We start from the raw sequence: 19,877 nt of genomic DNA, 5'->3' as shown, positions 1-19,877 counted from the left end.
TAAGTTGAAGCTGAAAGACAGGAGAATAGGGATGAGAAAAACAATCCGCCATGATTGAATGACGGAACAGACTCGATGGGCCGAGTGGCCTAATTCTGTTCCTATGTCTTATGGTCTAAGTAATGTAAAGATAGTGAATGGGTTTTTCTGAATAAGTGCTTTTTATAACGTTATTTTATCTCATCTCTGCATGGGTTCTGAAGTCTGGCCACGATGGGTACTGGGTGAGTTGACACGGTAGGTATAAGGGAAAGGGGTGGTGGGTGGGGAGGCATAGGATTGGCATGAGTTGACATTACACTGGTATTGTGGTAATGATGGGATGAATGGAGGGGCATAGGTTGGCATGGAGGTTATGATGGGCTATGGGTAGTGGATAGAAGGGCATAGGTTGACATAGAAGGTATGAGACACCATGGAGTGGGTGGAGGGGCACAGGGTGGCAAGAAGGGTATGATAGGCCATGAGAATGGATTCAGATCATGAGGTGGCATCGATTGACATGGATCAAGTGGAGTGTGTTAAGGTGAGGAGGGTAAGGGCTGTAGGGAGGTTTCATGTTTTATTCTTTATTTTAAAACTATGGGCATTATGCTGGATCCCCATGGCAAGCTTTCCACCCAACCAGACTCCTCACCTGGCAGCCTTCACGCTTCTTTGCGAAGCGCCCAATCCAATTTTTAATCTAGCCCACCAACACCGGATCAAGAATCTGAAACCTGAGTAGCCATTTTTAAAGGTCAGGCTCGCAGAGCCCGGAATTCTCCTGACTCTGTGCACCCAAACTGGGAACAAAACCTGGCCTTCATGTGCAAAACCCACCAATTTTAGCTCTTCCAATTGTCAAGAATAGCAACATACAGTTTGGTAAAGAACACTTGCTACCTGCGTTTGCTGGGGAATATTTTAAGACATTTTGCAATCTGAGGAAGTTATCAGGTTGTACGTTAAAGTGGACTTTAACGTAACAATCTAGTTGTAATATTAGTTCCTAATAATGAAAAAATGGGCTGTTATAGGAGAACTGAATGCCGCTCAGCTTTCTATTCAATAGCCTGTAATCTCCAGTAATCACACCATCACAGTCATTAATTTAATATCAGCTGTGATTTTGCAGCCTGAGGCAAAACCTCCAGACTAGAATAAAGAGTGTTTGACATGAGATTTAAATAGAAAAGTGCCCTTTTCAGGCAGAAGCCTCTTCTAATAATGGTGAATAAAACATTATACAGTAGTTTATTCCACAGCCAAAAAAGGCTTTAAACCGACAAAAAAGGAAAATGACTGTTTTCTTATGAAAGGCGAGATTTATTTTTGTCATTTTACAGAGTGACAACTTTGAAATTGTATTTTTTTAAATAAATAAAGACATAACTGCAGTCCTTTTATTGTGCTTCACATTTTATTAATGCTGGCAATTTTGCATTCAGTGATACACAAAGGGAAGAAAATACTGTTTTAATATGATATGAATGTTCCAGAAATAATGGATGGCTGACAGTAAGCAAGTGTGTTTGCCAAAAAACGCTTGCCAGATAGGTTACGTTCTGTTACCAACTGTTAATTCATCTCAATGCCTGCCCTCGAACTCAAAGATGTTGAGTGTGCAAAAAAAGGCAATATTCCCAACAGGCAAAAAGGTGAGCAAGATAAATAGCTGTGCAGGTCTGGAAAATGGAAAAGCCTACCATGGCACTTCAACATGCTCTGTGTGAGTGTGGTCGCAGATGACTGCTCCAGGAATGTAATATCTGTGTTGAACAGTTTGCAGGAACGATGACAGAGTGCAGTGGAATAAATTGAAAAGGCCACTTTTTCTTTGTGTGATTCATCTGGGCATACATATTTCAGCTGGGTGACTGAATGAAAGGGAAGCACAGTGTTACATTTATGAGGTTTATAAGATTGTGTACAAGGCTGTGTCTTTAAATTTAAGATAAAAATGAAAGGGGTCTTGAGACCTATTATGAAATCTGCCTGACAATCAGCCTGGGATAAAGCAACTTACTGCAGATTCTGGAAACTGAAACAAAAACAGAAAATGATTGAAAATCTCAGCAGGTCTGACAGCATCTGTGGAGAGAGAATAGAGCCAACATTTCGAATCTGAATGGCCCTTCATCAGAGCTAAATACGCCTGGGTGGTTTGATTGTTCGAGATCAAAGAAAGGATAAGATTGTTTTACTCAGAAGATGATGCAAGGTATTAACGCTTGGAGACAAAGGCAGAAGCCTTTGTGTTTACAGTAAATATTGTGCATCTACGGTAATACTGTGCATCTCCAAAAACCTGGAAAATGTTGAGAATATTGGGTTGTAAACAGTTGTACTTTAAACTATCCATTTAGTTCCCCGATAAAAGAGATTTAGGATCTCAAGGATAGCTAATTAACATTTCTGCATAGATACAAGGTCCATATGATTCACGTTTCCGTGGGGAAGGATGCAGATAAGGGCATTGTAAAGATCAGGTGACAGGCTTTCAGAGAATACCATGGTGTTTAGAGTCTGCCTGGATCTGGGGGAGAGGGATCAGCTAGAGACCAAAAAAGGTCACTATGGTTCGCCGTGTAGGAATGTGTGTGGAAGCTCGTGCTCAGATTGAAAAGACAAAATTTGTGGGGAGTTAAGACAAGATTGGAAGAGTCACCTCGCTTGGGCTAGAGGGAGAGTCTCCATGAAGAAAACTCACCGTGGAAAGCAGTTTCAAAATTGTAAATTACCAGGCTATGAACAGAAAAGAACAGCAATGAATGCTTGGGAACTAAAAATCACTGGTCTATGTAAATAACAGTGTGAAGTATACTTGTGAAATGTATTTTTTCGATTGTGCTAACAATAAGAAACCGGAGGATTGGGGGGGTTATCTGTTCTCTGGTTTAAAATAAGTTTCCTACAAATATATGGCTGCAATCTAATAGCCCCACTATGGCCATAAATTCCATAATGGCCGCTAAATCTCGTGGGAGACCAAAAATGGAATTTATGCTGATGAGATCTCAGTAGGAGATCTTCCCTGACTCCCCGCCGGTGATGTAATCAGATTCAGGCCCAGGAAGGACATGAGCCTGAATTGTATAAATTAACATTACACTAAGCGGGCTTGACACCACTACTTCTGCCCTCATTCCAACTGCTCACTCAGCTGGCGTGACGACACACTGGCATGGATTACTACTGGTTTTCAAAAACAAAAACCAGCCGAGATAACCATGCCAAGGGCGCACAAGTAAGTATAGCCCCTGGGTGATGAGGAATATGCCCGGGTATTGCTTGTTGGCACTCTGAGGAGCTCCAGTGCAGGGGTTCCCCTTAGCCAAGTGGGAAGTAGTTGCCTTTCTGCATGCGAGTGGGGTTGCTCTTATCTGTGGGGTGTTATCCGGGTGAGGTTTGGGTCTCTGTGGGGAGAGGGCCTTTTTATATAAATCGGAGATCGGGACTCCTTTTAAAAATGGTGCCTGGATCTCAGCATTCCCAGTTGATGGGAATCTTGCAGAGTGTTATTGAATACAGTCATAAAAGCCAGCTGTGCAGCCTGCGAGCTTCACACTGATCTACTCGCCTGAGCCAATATCGTGCATTTTTGGGAAAATTCCGGCCAGTGTTAGTTACTAATGTCTTTAGTCATTTGTTACAGTAAACACCTTAAAAACGTGAAATCTTGATGTGTCCTTCTTTCAGTAACTGGAATTTCAAATTTTTTTCAAAGTTATTGGTCTCTCCAGGGATCATAACAACAGTTTTTTTTGTACTTTTCCAATTCGATCAAATCAAATCCAGTTCAGAGTCTCAACAAGTTGAGACATTTCCGATCCAGGCTGACAAGACAGGGCGAGCGACCAAATCACCCTGTCCTGGGCCCGATCTACATGAGCGAAGCTGATTGGAGGAGGGAAAGTAATACCTCCTCCAAGACTTGAGCTCATTTGCATCTTAGCCAAAAGGCCGAGATGCCGCTTTTATAAATTGCTTCATATGAAACATATGAAGCTTCAGTGTAACCTAATGACCTCAACCAAGTGCAGCATCCTATCCATACTACACTTGATCTTAGCCAAAAGGCCGAGAAGATCATAACAACAGTTATCACATTTGTGCTGTTCCATGGGAAATAGTTTTTTCCGCCAAGCTGGTGATTACTTAAGTTAGAAGGTTGCTGTCCACTTTTTAGTGGCAAGTTGTCAAAGCCAGCAGTTCTTGTATTGACTAAGATAGGCAACAGCCAAGTGGAGCAGTGGGTGCAGAGGGGTTGGGATGGGAGCTGATTGAAAGTTAAATTCCGATGTGTACTGAGATAAATGGAAATATTCTGCATCTGTTTTAGTTTTCCACCCTAACATTTTCTCATAGACCTTAAGAAATAGAAACAGGAGAGGGCCATTCGCCCCTCGAGCCTGCTCCTTCAGCTAAAGATTATTTTCTTCTTCCATTTTCCCCTCTTTTACCTCCTTCCTGAAGGTGCCGTTGCTTTTACAATCTTTTTGCCATGGGTTCACGGAGTTGGATTCCGACAGAGTTAAATTAATTTGCATTCTTGAGGTCTGAAACTGAGGCTGGTTTATTTTCGGAGTTTGGAATGGATGCTCTCGGTGGAGAGAGGGGGAGATTCTATCTCTTTTGTTTGTGTGGCTTGTGGGAAGGGTGCAGCTGGATGCTGTGTCACTATTCGAAGCCTCTTTGGAAGAGGCAATTAATGCTCATCCAGCTCAGCAGTTTGCACACTTCCTCTCCCCACTTGTCAAGACCAAACAACTTCCCTAACAAGACACACACTACTTCCACTTCACAAACTTTACAGCCCTGTGTCCTCTACACTCTCATGTGAGGGAAAAGGGGAGCTGCTTGTTATTTTGTTTTATGTACCAAAGACAGTATTTATGCAGCATACCTCTCTCAAGTTTCTGAAGTACTTATTCCATTCTTATGCATAGTTGCCTTTTCAATCCATCATAACAACAATTTTTTAAAAAACTTTTCCAATTCAATCAAATCAAGTCCAATTCAGAGTCTCAACAAGTTGAGACATTTCCGATCCAAGCTGACAAGACAGGGCCTCCACTCCTGTCTTGGGCCTGATCTACATGAGCCAAGCTGATTGGAGTAGGTGCAAGTCCTCCTCCTCCAAGGCTTGATCTCATTTGCATCTTAGCCAAAAGGCCGAGATGCCGCTTTTAAAAATTGCTTCAAATGAAGCTTAAATGTAACCTAATGACCTCAACCAAGTGCAGCCTGTGCATACTACACTTGATCTTAGCCAAAAGGCTGAGTCCATCATGACAACAATTGAGCGTTATAACCTGAAGCACAAGGGATTCACTAAATTAACGTTGTGACTTGACTCAAGAGGCTGCATTTCGGTATAACAGTTTAGTCAATATTGAACGAGTACAATGGTTATTCGCTAAACAAAATACGATCTTACTCTTTTAAGCTACTGCTGATTCCAGGTAAGGCTGTACTTCCCAACCTTGCAGTGTACACCTGTGCTATGATTATAATCCTTGCAAAGAATGATGCCTCTTTATGGAGACAGTGGGCCTTTATAAAGCCACTTCGATCTGCAGTAAAAATTTCTATCCCCCACACTCCCATCCAAAATGTTGATGCTTCAAAATCTAGTTGGATTATCAGGTTTGCAGCTGCCACCAAGCAGATTAGGACTCACTGGTAACTATAAGAGTGGCACAGCGGTTAGCACTGCTGCTTCACAGGGACCCAGATTCGATTTCTGGCTTGGATCACTGTGTGGAGTTTGCACATTCTCCCCGTGTCTGCGTGGATTTTCTCCGGGTGTTCTGGTTTCCTCCCACACTCCAAAGATGTGCGAGTTAAGTGGATTGGCCATGCTAAATTGTCCATTAGTGTCAGGGGGATTCGCAGGGTAAATATATGAGGTTACAGGGATAGGGCCTAGGTGGGATCATTGATGGTGCAGGCTCGATGGGCCGAATGGTCACCTCCTGCACTATAGCGATTCTATAATTATAGATGTTCCTAAAACACGTATCAGTGAAAAAGGCTTTTGTGCTTGTTATACCTTTTGAAATAACTATCCAATTAGTCCCACTTTGCTCTTGCCTCACAGCCCTGCCAACCTATCTCTTTCAGCTATATATCCAACTCCTTTTTGAATGTTATGAATCTGGATGAAGTTTTAGATTAATAATTTTTGTTCAAAAATTGAAGAGAAAATAGTTTTGAAACTACGTAAGAAGAGGTCAAATATCTCAAAATTATAGTTTATTTATTAGTGTCACAAGTAGGCTTACATTAACACTGCAATGAAGTTACTGTGAAAATCCCCTAGTCGCCACACTCCAACGCCTGTTTGGGTACACTGAGGGAGAATTTAGCATAGCCAATGCACCTAACCAGCGCGTCTTTCAGATAGTGGATGGAAACTGGAGCACCTGGAGGAAACTCACACAGACACAGGGAGAACGTGCAGACTCCGCACAGACAGTGACCCAAGTTGGGAATTGAACCTGGGTCCCTGGCGCTGTGAGGCAGCAGTGCTAACCACTGTGCCACCATGCCACCTCAAACACCATGATCCAGGTCGACGTCATAGATGTGCTACTTGATCTGAAGTCACCACAGCAGTTATCAGGAAAAGCAACTTTCGACTGGCCTTGCCTGGCCTGGGTGCTGAATTGGGCCCCCAATCCCGGAGAAAATGCTGCTCTCTGGGTGCACAACATACTTTTCAGGCTGTGCACTCCCTGGGCACTGGGCAACCCAGATTGGTAGCATTGATTTTAAGATGCTTTTTTTGTCCCGAACCTCACAGTGGTCCATAGGAGAGGTGAGGGAGGAGGAAGAAATTTACAGTTCACTTTTGAAGCAATGTTCTTTTAAATATCAAGTTGTCGGATTACTTAACACAAGCTTTTGTTCTTTAACAGTGGACAGCAATGTCCCCCTTGTGGTTCAATAATAAATGTCATGCAATAGTGTGCACAAGTCCCAGATTCAACCATTGGGATGTGCTGAATAATCTTGATACCTGGAATAGTGGTGAGGTTGCACAATGCAACACTGAAAATCAGACAGGCCTCTGCTCCTGATCACAATCCAGTAACCCAGAAAATCCTGTGTGGATAAATTGCCACGAAAAACTCACCAATACTCACTGCTGAGGCTCGGAGGGGAAACTCAGAACAGTTCCCTGATGTCTGTCGTACTGTACCCTGGCTGTACATTCCCCCTGGTGTCCATGAAGTGTCCCCTGGTGTCCATGCAGTGTCCCTTGGCTGTACATTCCCCCCCCCCCCTGGTGTCCATGCAGTGTCCCCTGGCTGCACATTCCCCCCTGGTGTCCATGCAGTGTCCCCTGGCTGCACATTCCCCTCTGGTGTCCATGCAGTGTACCCTGGCTGTACAGTCCCCTGGTCTGTGACACTGTGCCTGGGTTGTACAGTCCATTGGAATCCCTCGTAATGTACCCTGGCTGTATGGTCCCCCTGCTGTCTGTCATTGTTGTTTTGTAATTTTTTACTCCATTCTTCAAGTTACAAAACCAGTGCTCAGTGTGGATCAGGCAAACCCAAATCCATTCCTTGCTTGCTCCAAAAACCAAATTCAAAATCCAATTGCATCCAATTCATGGTTCCCACAAGGGAGAGAAACGAGATCCAAGCTGACAAGATGAGACATTGCACCCCATCTTGGGCTTGATCCGATGATGCTTAATCTTAGCCAAAAGGCTGAGAAGTGATGGTGTTTGCCGTTGTAAACTGGACACGAGTTGCCACCTTTGGGAAAGGAGCGGCAAAATAATACTGGGGAAATGTGTCAATTGCCAGATGCTCACTCTTATTCAGTTTTGCTTTCATTTCCAAGCAGACTGTCTTCAGAACTGCATTTATGCAACCCAGTTTCTTGGTTCTGTACCAGTGCAGAGCACAGAGAGCTATGATTTTCCGGAAAAGGGTGAGGTGCAGGTGGGCGGTGGGGGAGGCAGGTAATTTAAAATACTCAGTGACATTCACAGTTATGAAATTTATTTGTGTCATTTCAGCCATGATCACTGAGTTTATTCAGATTCAGACTGGTGAAACCACGATTAAGTAGGGCCACAATGTTCTAAGCCAAAGGGTTAGGACAGAAAAGCTCCAAGTCAGCTACCATTTCGTAAGTCAGATCTCAAGGCTTTGTGCATATTTAGAATGGCAGTCGGTTTGCTAGCACCACTTCAGGATAGTGATGGGTTTGATCTCACCTTTTTGTTATTGAGGGACTTGGATATATACCAGCTGGGCTGAGAAGAGGAGGAGAGGTTATTTCGGAAGCGGAGGACAGGTGACGCCAAGCTTGAAATTTGAAAGCCTAAACATTGTATACACATGGAATGAAGCTAAGGGGTTTGGGAGAGAATAAGACTTGGTTTCAACATAGTGAGGATAGGGACAGAATTAGGCCATTTGGCCCATCGAATCTTCTCTGCTATTCAATTAGATCATGGCTGATCATCTACTTCAACGCCACTTTCCTGCACCCATACCCCTTCATCTCAAGCTCTAGAAATCTATCAATTTCCATCTTGAACAAAGTCAATAATTGAGCTTTCACAGCCCTCTGGGGTGGAGATTCCCAAAGATTTGCCACTACCCTCTGAGAAGGAATGCCTCCTCATCTCCGTCTCAAATGGCCTGCTCCTTAACTTAAGGATTTAAGAGGAGCACATAAGAGAGTGGTAAAGGCTTTGAGGTTACAATGCACAAAGTGGGAATGCACATTGACAGATGAACGCATTAGACAGACACTGGGAAAGTTGGATGGAGGGAAAGGCAGATCAGAAGCTCAAGGTGGGACAAGGGTTGTGGAGTAAACACAACAGCACTTCCACCCGAGAATGAGCACGCATCTTGAAGGTTTTTCAGAATGTATCTAGCCTTTCTCCTCAACGACGAGCAGTATGCTGTGATTTTCTGAAGTTAGAAGTGAAAGCAGGCTCTTTTTAAAAAATTGTTTTTATTTATTTTTCGAGCCTTTGTGTTTGTTCACACAAGAGGGAAGCCAGCTTTCCTAATGAATAGCCTCGGATCGTTATCAGGATTCCCTGGCACTATGTGGAGATTAGAGAAATCAGTTGAATTAATTGTCAATGATCTGCTTTGCACAAATAAAAGCAGCAAATTATAACCAAAAAAAATGGTTAATTTGCAGGCCCTTGTGAATCAGAGCCAAGAAAACAAAGCAGCAGCAGCCCCCCCACCCTGCCAAGTGGAAGTGAGAGCGGTTAATTGTACAATGCAGCTGGAAAAAGGGCTGGATTGTGTTGCTGGAATGTTTATCTTCTGTAAATTATGCTTGTGTTTACAGTCGCTTTCTGCAAAATGCTGACATTCAATGCACCTGTGACAGTTGTCATCCATAGCTGTCACTGGTAATGAATTTCCCAATTTACTTCCCTGCTTCTCACCCCCACCCCCCTCACCAATCCCGGTATGTTACCAGCTGAGGGGGGGGGGGGGTGGAGAGAGAGAGAGCAGGAGAGTGACAGACAGGCCGCATGAACAAATATGTCCGAGTGCTCCGAATTTATTTCTTTTTCAGACTTGTTAAGAAAGAGATTTAAGAGTCAGAGATGCCCAGCGTGCTTGTGTTTTTTTGGCTCTGTGCTGGGAAACAAGGATGGGAATGAGCTTGTTGGATGGGGCTGCAGGATTTCTTTTGTGTTTCGCTTTGTCTTCCCCAGAGTGCAGAAAATTAAAACTCCAGAGCATGTTTGAGTTAACAACAGCATTCCATCACTCCTCAGGAACACTGCCTGCCTGACAATTTGATCTGTGTGCTGTTTCAAGGCATTTGCTTCCTATTCCAGTGGAAGTGCAGTCACTTTCTCTTTCTCCTTTCTTTCTTACCCTCTCTATTTCTTTTATTCTTCTTTATATCCTTACTCTTTCATCACTTTCTTTCCCTCTTTTCTTCAACTTTCCTTTCCATCCTTTATTTTTTCTTTGTTCGCCCCCTTTCTTTCCATTCTATCTCTTTCTCTTGTCTTTTTTGTGTTCCCTTCCCTCTCCTCTTTGCTGGTTTCTCCTTTCCCTTTTTATTTATGTCCTTTCTGTGCTCCCTCTTTATTCATTTCCTTTTTTTAGCCTCTGTTCTTTGTCCTTCTCTCGTTTATCCCTTCCCTTCGCTCTTGTACTAATTACAGGAAATAATGTTCCCTGCATGATGTGCAATGACATTATAAAGCAGAGCTCTCCCTTTTACACTGTCTGTCCCTGGCTGGAACAATTCAGTAGTGGTGTTCAGTTTTACACTTTGTTTGCTATTTTACATGTCAACGCAATCTTCAACATGTCAAATTAAATGAATACCTCTGCTTATGGCTGATTTATATTCAAATTTGTTTTGTCACTCTACAGACTGAGTCTGGTTTGTAATGGCTTTGTGATTGCCAGATAACTTTTCTGTCATATCGCACCCCTCCCTAATAGGCAGGGGAAACTCAGCTTTAATTGCGATTCTAGATACATCCATCATTACTTGAAGAACCGGAGCCCTGTGATGTGGGGGCAGCTTATATATGATTGAAAGAACTGTACAAAATTCTTCTTAGAATCATAGAATCCCTACAGTGCAGAAGGAGGCCATTTGGTCCATCGAGCCTGCACTGACAATCCCACCCAGGCCCTTTCCAAAGCAACCCTATATATTTACCCTGCTAATCCCACTAACACTAAGGGGCAATATTAGCATGACCAATCCACCTAACATGCACATCTTTGGACTGTAGGAGGAAACTGGACTACCCGGGGGAAGCCCACGCAGACACGGGGAGGACGTGCAAACTCCACGCAGACAGTCACCCGAGGCCGGAATTGAACCCGGGTCCCTGGTGCTGTGGGGCAGCAGTGCTAACCACTGTGCCACCGTACTGCCCTTCTCCTTGAAGTGCCAGCAGTGGGATAGAAACTGAGGTTGTGACTGTCGTGTAATGTGGCTTGTTGGTCGGCCCCAACCTCTTAGATGACTGAAATTAAAAATCCATCTGAAAGAGTTTTACCCATAAGAAAATCCACTGAAATAGTGGAAACAAAGCAGGTTGTGTCAGGTTGAAAAACAGTTTGCAGAAAAATCCTTGCAGTTTTCCCCTCACCTCTAACTTGCTCTTGGAGATCAATCAGTAGTTGCACAGAAACTTGATATCTGTCCCCATACAAGAAACCAATTTTATTTATCTAACTGCAGCAGTGACTATGCTTGTAAAGTACTTCATTGCCTGTCAAACCCTTTGGGCGTGTTGAGGAGGCTATCTAAATGCAAGCTTGTTTTTCTCTTGGGTGCACCGGGACTGTAAGCCCCTCCAGCTATTTACCTAAAGCAGAGTCATGTGAACATACAAATCAAGATCAAGAGTAGGCCACTCGGCCCTCAAACCTGCTCCACCATTCAATAAGATCATGGCTGATCTGATTGTAACCTCAACTCCATATTCCCCCCAACCCCGAAAGCCTTTCACCCCCTTGCTTATCAAGAATCTATCCACTTCTGCCTTCAAAATATACAAAGATTCTGCTTCCACTGCCTTTTGAGGAAGAGAGATCCAAAGATTCACGACCCCCAGAGAGAAAAAAAAATCTCCTCTTCTCTGCCTTAATTGGACAAGATGAGAGGTCACATGACACCAGGTTATGGTCCAACAGGTTTATTTGAAATCGCAAGCTTTCGGAGCACTATTCCTTCATCGCCTGACAATCCAAGACATTGTGGGATGCTAGGGAGGAAATTACGGGTCCCCTAGCAGAGATATTTGATCGTCAGCCACAGGTGAGGTAGCGAATTGGATACAAAATTGGCTTGATGACAGAAGAGGGTGGTTGTAGAGGGTTGTTTTTCAAACTGGAGGCCTGTGACCAGCGGTGTACCTCAGGGATTGGTGCTGGATCCACTGTTATTTGACATTTATATTAATGATTTGGATGGGAATTTAAGAGGCATGGTTAGTAAGTTGCAGATGACACCAAGATTGGTAGCATAGTGGACAGTGAAGAAGGTTATCTAGGATTGCAATGGGATTTTGATCAATTGGGTCAGTGGGTTGAAGAATGGCAGTTGGAGTTTAATTTAGATAAATGCGAGGTGATGCATTTTGATAGATCGAACCAGGGCAGGACTTTGGGGAGAGTTATAGAACAAAGAGATCTAGGAGTAGAGGTTCATAACTCTTTGAACGTGGAGTCACAGGTGGACAGGGTGGTGAAGGAGGCATTTGGCATGCTTTGTTTCATTGATCAGAATATTGAATGCAGGAGTTGGGACTTCCTGTTGAAGCTGTACAAAAATTTGGTACACTACATTTGGGATACTGTGTACAGATCTGGTCAGCCTATTTATAGAAAGGCTATTATTAAACTAGAAAGAGTGCAGAAAAGATTTACTAGGATGCTACTGGGACTTGATGGTTTAAGTTATAAGGAGAGGCTGGATAGACTGGGACTTTTTTCTCTGGAGCGTAGGAGATTTAGGGTTGATCTTCTAGAGGTCTATAAAATAATGGGCATAGATGGGGTAGATAGTCAACTTTTCCCAACCGTAGCGGAGTCTAAAACTAGAGGGCATAGGTTTAAGGTGAGAGGGGAGAGATACAAAAGGCTCCAGAGGGGCAATTTTTTCACACGGGGTTGTGAGTGTCTTGAACGAGCTGCCAGAGGTAGTAGTAGAGGCTGTACAACTTTATCTCTTAAAAAGCATTTAGACAGTTACATGCGTAAGATGGGTATAGAGGGATGTAACGCAGGCAATTGGGACTAGCTTAATGGTAAAAACTGGGTGTCATGGACAAGTTGGGCCGAAGGGCCTGTTTCCATGCTGTAAACTTCTATTACTCTATGACTCTATCCTCTCCACATCCACCCTGTCAAGAGTCCTCAGAATTTTGTTTGTTTCAATCAAGTTGCCTTTTCTTCTAAACTCCAGCAGATATAAATCATAACTGAATCAGATCATGTACTTACCTAACATAAATGCACATGCATGTACAAGCACAGCAAGCACACAGCTAAGACTAACATATGAGGAATGGACCACTTGGGCAAGGCACTGAAAGGATCTTGATGTTTCTGGAGCTGCCACCTTGATCAGATTCATCATGATTGCACAAGGAGAGGAGGAAAACAATTGATTGAAGTTCGTGGCAGAGAGCATATGTGAAATGTTCTTTTTAACCAGTCCAAACTTTCCTCTCCAGCAGAGGTCACTGGATGAACAAGTAGGAATCTTCACTCCCCAGAGTGGGAATTCTGAGACCAGTTGTAACGTCCCACTATGCTGCCCCACTAGCCAATCCCGGGCTAACATCTCCTATCTTAGTACAGGATTGTGACGAAGCACCACATAGTGCAAGAAAAAGTCTGCTTTGTTTAAATTAATAACCAAACTTCTAACACTTTTGTGTGGGGAAAGAGAAATAAATTTCTACAAGCAGGGAGCGACAGCATGAGGAAAAAACATTTTTACACAGTGAGTGGTTAGGATCTGGAATGCACTGCCTGAGGGTTGGGTAGAAACAGAATTAACCATGGTTTGCAAAAGAGAATTGGATAAGCAAAGATTTGGAGGGCATGGGGAAAAGGCGGGACTAACTGAGTTGCTCTTACAGAAAGGCAGCACAGACATGATGGGCCAAATAGCCTCCTTCCATGCTGTAGCCATTCTATCATTCCATGTATCATAGAACCTCCATGTGACTGGTCACAAGGGGTCAGAGTGGCTAAGGTATTAATCTCAAAAGTGGTTTAGGTCAATTCAATTGAATACAAACTTCCATTTGGTATAGTTTATAGTCCAGTTCCATTTTTGTTCTGTGATACATTTCACTTGTTATCAAAAGAAAATGAAGTGCACTGAACCAATGGAGAGGGAGCAGGAAATTTTGCATGTGAAACTGCTTACAAAATCTCCACAGCACCATTCAAAAGCTTCTGTTTATTCTACACATTGCCACAGACCTGGAATAGAATGGGGTGCCTGTTAACATGAACTATTAACTTGTTTGGCAAGCATTCTTTATGCTAGTGGCTCAGCTCACCCACCACCTCTCCTGCTGTCTGCTGATTATCTGGGATTCCCAGTGCTGACTGCAATGTTTAAGACCATGATCTGTATTTGCATTATCTATCCAGCAGGGGAGTCAAGAACATGAGGTCATTTATTTGGTAAAATACCTTGGCTTAAAGTTAAGAACAAATTTGCAGCAAAGTGGATATTGAACAATAATTATAACTGTTACAAGCTTGTAAAAGGAGATTTTCTGCTTCAGTATTTTCAATAATTTTTATTTAAGTTTTACAGGATAATACAATAATATTTTTTGGTAACTGTGCTGGATTCCCTGTCATCGGGATTGGTTAATTTGTGCCATTGAGAATATCAAAAAGAACTTTTTGATTAAGTAATTGTGAGTTCTGTTGTTTCCACTACTTTGTATAAAAGCAATCAAACTAAATCAAACAAACTGAGGGACAAAGTAAAAGGGGCAGCCCCTTAAGGGGATACTGCCTTAAACAAAAACAAATCACAAATGAAACTTAAAGCATCAAACTAGAATGTGGTTAAAAGGGTCGATAAGGCAGCCCAGTCCCCGCGGTACCCACTGACACGGAAGTACTCGATGGTGTCTGTGGACATGGCATGCTCTCTCTCCAGGGCACCTGGCCATGAATGTAGCAGTGGTAGAGGAGCAGGCAGTCGGGTCGAATGACCCCCCCTCAATTGCCCACTGCTTGGACCTGTTAATGGCGAGTCTGGCCAGGCCCAGGAGCAGGTCCTCCTCCCACCCCTCACCTTCCCTCCCCTCTCCGCACCAGGTACCTGTAGATCAGGGGTTGAATTGCAAACGGAACTGCAACAAAAGGTTTTTTACATAACTAAAAAGGGAGTGCAGTCTAAAACAAACTATGTAAGCATGGTCCACAGACTCCACAGGGCCGCAAAAAAGGCAGGCATTTTGGGGGTCTGTGAACCAATGCAACCTAAAGTCACATGGGACTGCTGCATGCAGCACCCTCCACCCCAGGTCCCTGATGTTAAGGGGGAGGACTCCTTCATAGAGGGACTTCCACTGGGGACCTCTGTCACCAGATGGCAACAAGACATGCCAAGGTGTGTCCAGGTAATGAGCGAGGGCAAGGAAGTGAAGGATGTGCAGTGGCAGCCCATACAGGAAATCCCTCTTGTGCAGTGTGAATGGGCACAAGGTGGCTCAGACTATGGGGCTGCAGCTTCTGAGGGGGTTTCAGGGCTTGGGGCCAATGTGAAATTCTGTCTGAGCAGCGGTGGACTCAGATGGGTGTCCACTGCATCCCTACACTTCCTTGAGACCACGAGTGCAATTGGGTCCGAGCATGACCATTTTGCGGTCGTAGATGGCATTGGCTGTGAGTTGGACATCCACTGACATGCAATGCGCCAACTCATGGTGTCATCCAGCCTACTACTCCGCCACCTAGCACGTCCACAATCCTGGTCAGCCCGGCAGCCACAGCCCATTCCTCCGCCAGCCGCCTGATATATTGGTGGAGGTGCGGGGGAAAGCTGCGGCGCGAGGCAGCCACGTTCCATACTTTAAGTAGGTCCTGGTAAATGCCAGACAATGCCTGAACGGAGTTACGAAAACCCCTCGGGTCTATGAACAGGAGCTGCACGATGTAGTTCAGGCCATGCACCTGCAGAAAAATATATCACCAGGGCACACCATCTCAGAGAGGACTCAACGTAGAGGGATCGCTGCAGGGTCTGAAGGCAGAAAGTCGCCACCTGAGTGTGAAGGCAGACCATCGCCAGTTCTGCTGTCTCAATTTCTGTTTTGAATCTCCAGCTTAATTTGTTTTCCTTCTGCTTTGTTTCGCTAACTGATTTTCTCTTCCTCACTCCCTTTGATTTTGCTTTCCCTGTCTCTTTAACTCTTCACTATTCCTCCCCCTATTTGTATGATCTGGGTCACTGAAGCGAAAGATTTCTGCACAAAGCACACAATGTGCCCTAGAATTCCTACACTGCAGATGGAAGCCATTCAGCCTATTAAGTTTGCACCGACTCTCCCTAAGAGCATCTTACCCAGGCCCACCCCCCTGCCCAATCCCCATGCATGGACTATCCTTATGCCTTCCAACAAGTACGTTGCTCATTAGATGTGAATTAACAAACCCCAATTCACTTTCTGTCAATCCAAGTGCAAATATGTGTTGTAGCAAAGAGGTGTTGTGTAATAGAGATAGCATTACAGTTAGATTGAGAAAGGGGACTGAAATCAACTTTGCCTCCTGCCCTTCATTGCTATTCAGTAATGCCTCTCAAGGATGCAGACAGCACCGAGTTTAGCTGCTGTGCTTCCTGTGACACAGAACAACCTGCTAACTCTCATTGTCAAGGCAAGCGCATGCAGATCGATGCCTGCAGCCCCCCCCCCCCCCCCCCGCAACCCTTTCCCCATGCATACTTTGAGCTGGAGAACTTGGTCACACCCTTTGCCCAGGCAGCAGCAGGCACATAGCGGTCTATCGTTGGAATTTTACCGTCTCGCCTGCCGCGGAATCAGAGCGGGCGAGGGACGGACAATGGAAATATCCGTTGACCTCCAGTGGGAATTTCCGGTCTCGCTAGAATGAGGCCATAAAATCCCGCCCATCTCCCAGGAACTAGTAATCGAGCACTTTCTGTAATGGGCCAGGTGGGGTAGGAGCTTCACCTGCAACCATCTTGGAAATCTATCACAAAGGAGTGATGCTCTTTTGTGATGCTTATTGCCTTCGAGAAGATGCAGATATCTGGGTGAACCTATTCCATCCCCTTATAAATATAGATTGTGTCACTCTTCTCCCTCAATCTTCTCTTCTTTGCTGCCCTCTTCTATAACTTTACTGAGTTTTCTTAGGCACTGCTTCCCACTGCGCCGGCATCGTCACATTCCTTTGTGTAATTTGATAGAATTTAGGTTACATTTAAGGTGTTCTTAGCTAATGACATAAGCTTCGGCAGGAAGCTTTATCATAGAGAAAAGCAGTAATTTCCCCTTAAAATGTCCAATACCCCCTCTTTCTTGAATGGGTACCTTACCTGAATTAAACTTTTCCAGTTTGAAGACATTGATGTAACAGTAAGACCGTGTACTAAGCACAGGGAACCCTCCCCCATACAGTTGTATTAAATCAGAGTTCCCCTTCCGAATATTTTATCATTGTTGCCTGAAAACATCTGTGTATAAACCTATCATAAACATGTCGCTTTCAAATCAAGGTACATCACTGGAACCAGTCCGCGCCTGCAGGTATTGCAGACATCAGCTATATATGACATAGAGTATTTTGTATCAAAATGATTGCATGTGATAAGCGGTTGGATTTATTTATTTATTTCATTGTCAGGCCAGCTGAATATGCATTTGCTGGGATGGAAATATGCCTTGGGGAGAGTGATATAAGCAGTGCTTTGGAAACAGGCAAAGCGACTCGTGGTAGAGTGTAAGTTTGGGAGCGAAACAAAGAAACTTAACTCATGGCTTGGTGCTGTGTGTTTTCTTTCAGGAGGTTGAACTGTGCCGCATCAGCAGCCAGGAGAAGCTGGGCCTGACTGTCTGCTACAGAACAGATGATGATGAGGATGATAGTGGGATCTATGTCAGCGAGGTAAGTTGCTGTGGAAGAAAGTGAGCAAGCAACAGTCTTCAATAGACCTTACTGTTGAGGGTTGGCATTGGGCCAAGTGTTGTCACACCTAATTGCTGTGGTAAATTGCATTGCCCGGGTAATATGATTATCACAGCCTGTTTATTTTAAGCAAATGTTTTAATGGTAGATCTTAATTACTGAACATTGTCAGGGCAAAAAAAAATGAAATGACAAAAATCGAGTTGTCTACATGCATATGCTCTGCTTTCACACAAAGCTTGCATCAAACAGCAAGACTCCTGATTCAGAGGTCTAATTGAAAGTGCCGGGGGTGGTGGTGGAGTGACAAGATTGCCTACATAAAAAAATGTTACACTTCAGCACAATCAGGAGCATTGACTGTTGAATGCAGCATCAATAATTAAAATATATACATTGTGGCAGGCCATCATTGTCGAGAGCCCTCTTTGTGATGTACTCTTTGCCATTCCTAATAAAGCCAGGTTGTGGGTTATAAGGAGGGTGCTGGGTACGGTTTGTCGGTTAGAAAGAAATGCCGAAAATTGCAGCTGAATCCATGCTGGCTGTGCTGGCTCCCCTCAAATCCTGCAGCTTCACCTCCTTATTCCTCAGGCTCAGAATTAGGGAAAATTCAGGAGCTCTGTTCAGTCCAGCTTGTTTCCGATCACCTGTACCCTGACTGCAGCCATATGCCCTGTGACAAGATTTATGCTACTTTAGCTGGTAATGCTAAGGCATCTAAAAAGGAATGGGATGAAATGGAGTTTATAAAAGGATTTGGTGGGTAGGGGTGGTGAGCTAGCGCTGACATATATCTCATGAACCAAATGGCCATTTTCTGGGCACTAATTTCTAAGATTGTAAATGTGGGTCTGCTCTCCCATTGTTAACCCTTTATGTACCAAGGGAACTAATGCAGTTTAAATGTGGATTGCAGGGTCATTGGTAGGGTTCTGAAGACTGTGGAGGAACAGAGAGATCTTGGGGTCCATATCCAGAGATCTCTAAAGGTTGCCACTCAAGTGGATAGAGCTGTGAAGAAGGCCTATAGTGTGTTAGCTTTTATTAACAGGGGGTTGGAGTTTAAGAGCCGTGGGGTTATGCTGCAACTGTACAGGGCCTTGGTGAGACCACATTTGGAATATTGTGTGCAGTTCTGGTCACCTCACTATAAGAAGGATGCGGAAGCGCTGGAAAGTGTGCAGAGGGGATTTACCAGGATGCTTTCTGGTTTGAAGGGTAGGTCTTATGAGGAAAGGTTGAGGGAGCTAGGGCTGTTCTCTCTGGAGTGGAGGAGGCTGAGGGGAGACTTAATAGAGGTTTATAAAATGATGAAGGGGATAGATAGAGTGAACGTTCAAAGACTATTTCCTCAGGTGGATGGAGCTATTACAAGGGGGCATAACTATAGGGTTCGTGGTGGGAGATACAGGAAGGATATCAGAGGTAGGTTCTTTACGCAGAGAGTGGTTGGGGTGTGGAATGGACTGCCTGCAGTGATAGTGGAGTCAGACACTTTAGGAACATTTAAGCGGTTATTGGATAGGAGCACACCAGGATGATAGGGAGTGGGATAGCTTGATCTTGGTTTCAGATAAAGCTCGGCACAACATCGTGGGCCGAAGGGCCTGTTCTGTGCTGTACTGTTCTATGTTCTAACACCTTTGATGCTGTGGATAAATACACTCACCTAGACTCCATTTGGTTAAAAGGGCGGAATTGGGTTTACATATTTGACTTGTGTTTTGATGCAAAGTACACAGCACAGATTAATCTAGTCAATCCATCAAGTGGGCAAAAGATCACCCTCCAAAAAAAGGGCTCATTTCTAATTTATGCAGACCTTGCAAATGGTCAGTGGGAGAGAAAAGCCCGGAAACACAAATTAGTTTGACATAATAAACATCATTCTACATCTTTGAATCTGGGCAGCAAATTGATGAAAAGACTTCTGGCTGCTGCTGACATAGAGGTGGGCAGGATCCCCATGCCTGGTGTAGATCTGGGGGAGGGGTCCCCGAGTCTGGCGTAGACCCGGAGCGTGGGGTACCTGTGTCTGGTGTAGATCCGGGGTGAGGTGTTCTCCATGCCTGGTGTAGGTCCTGGGGTAGGGGACCCCGTGCCTGGTGTAGATCATGGGGTAGTGGTCCCCATGCCTTGTGTAGACCTTGGGGTAGGGGTCCCTGTGCCTAGTGTAGATCCTGGGGAGGGGTCCCCCTGCATGGTATAGACCCTTAG

General features: G+C 44.3%; 1 protein-coding gene and 1 pseudogene across 2 annotated transcripts in view; one reads left to right on the top strand and one right to left on the bottom strand.

Annotated features, from left to right (window-relative positions):
• Positions 1-19,877, top strand: part of pdzrn4 (PDZ domain containing ring finger 4) — a 462,321-nt gene that overhangs the window by 419,897 nt on the left and 22,547 nt on the right. For both annotated transcript variants that reach the window (XM_078220221.1, XM_078220220.1), the window contains one exon: positions 17,535-17,636. In XM_078220221.1, coding sequence (XP_078076347.1) covers positions 17,535-17,636 — 102 coding nt within the window. The remainder of the gene's footprint in view (positions 1-17,534; positions 17,637-19,877) is intronic.
• On the bottom strand, positions 3,871-4,074 carry LOC144499332 (U2 spliceosomal RNA; annotated as a pseudogene).

This window comes from Mustelus asterias, chromosome 9, assembly GCF_964213995.1.
Source record: "Mustelus asterias chromosome 9, sMusAst1.hap1.1, whole genome shotgun sequence".
Lineage (NCBI taxonomy): Eukaryota > Metazoa > Chordata > Chondrichthyes > Carcharhiniformes > Triakidae > Mustelus > Mustelus asterias.
Note: the sequence above shows the minus strand (reverse complement) of the source record. Positions and strands in the feature narration are given on the sequence as shown.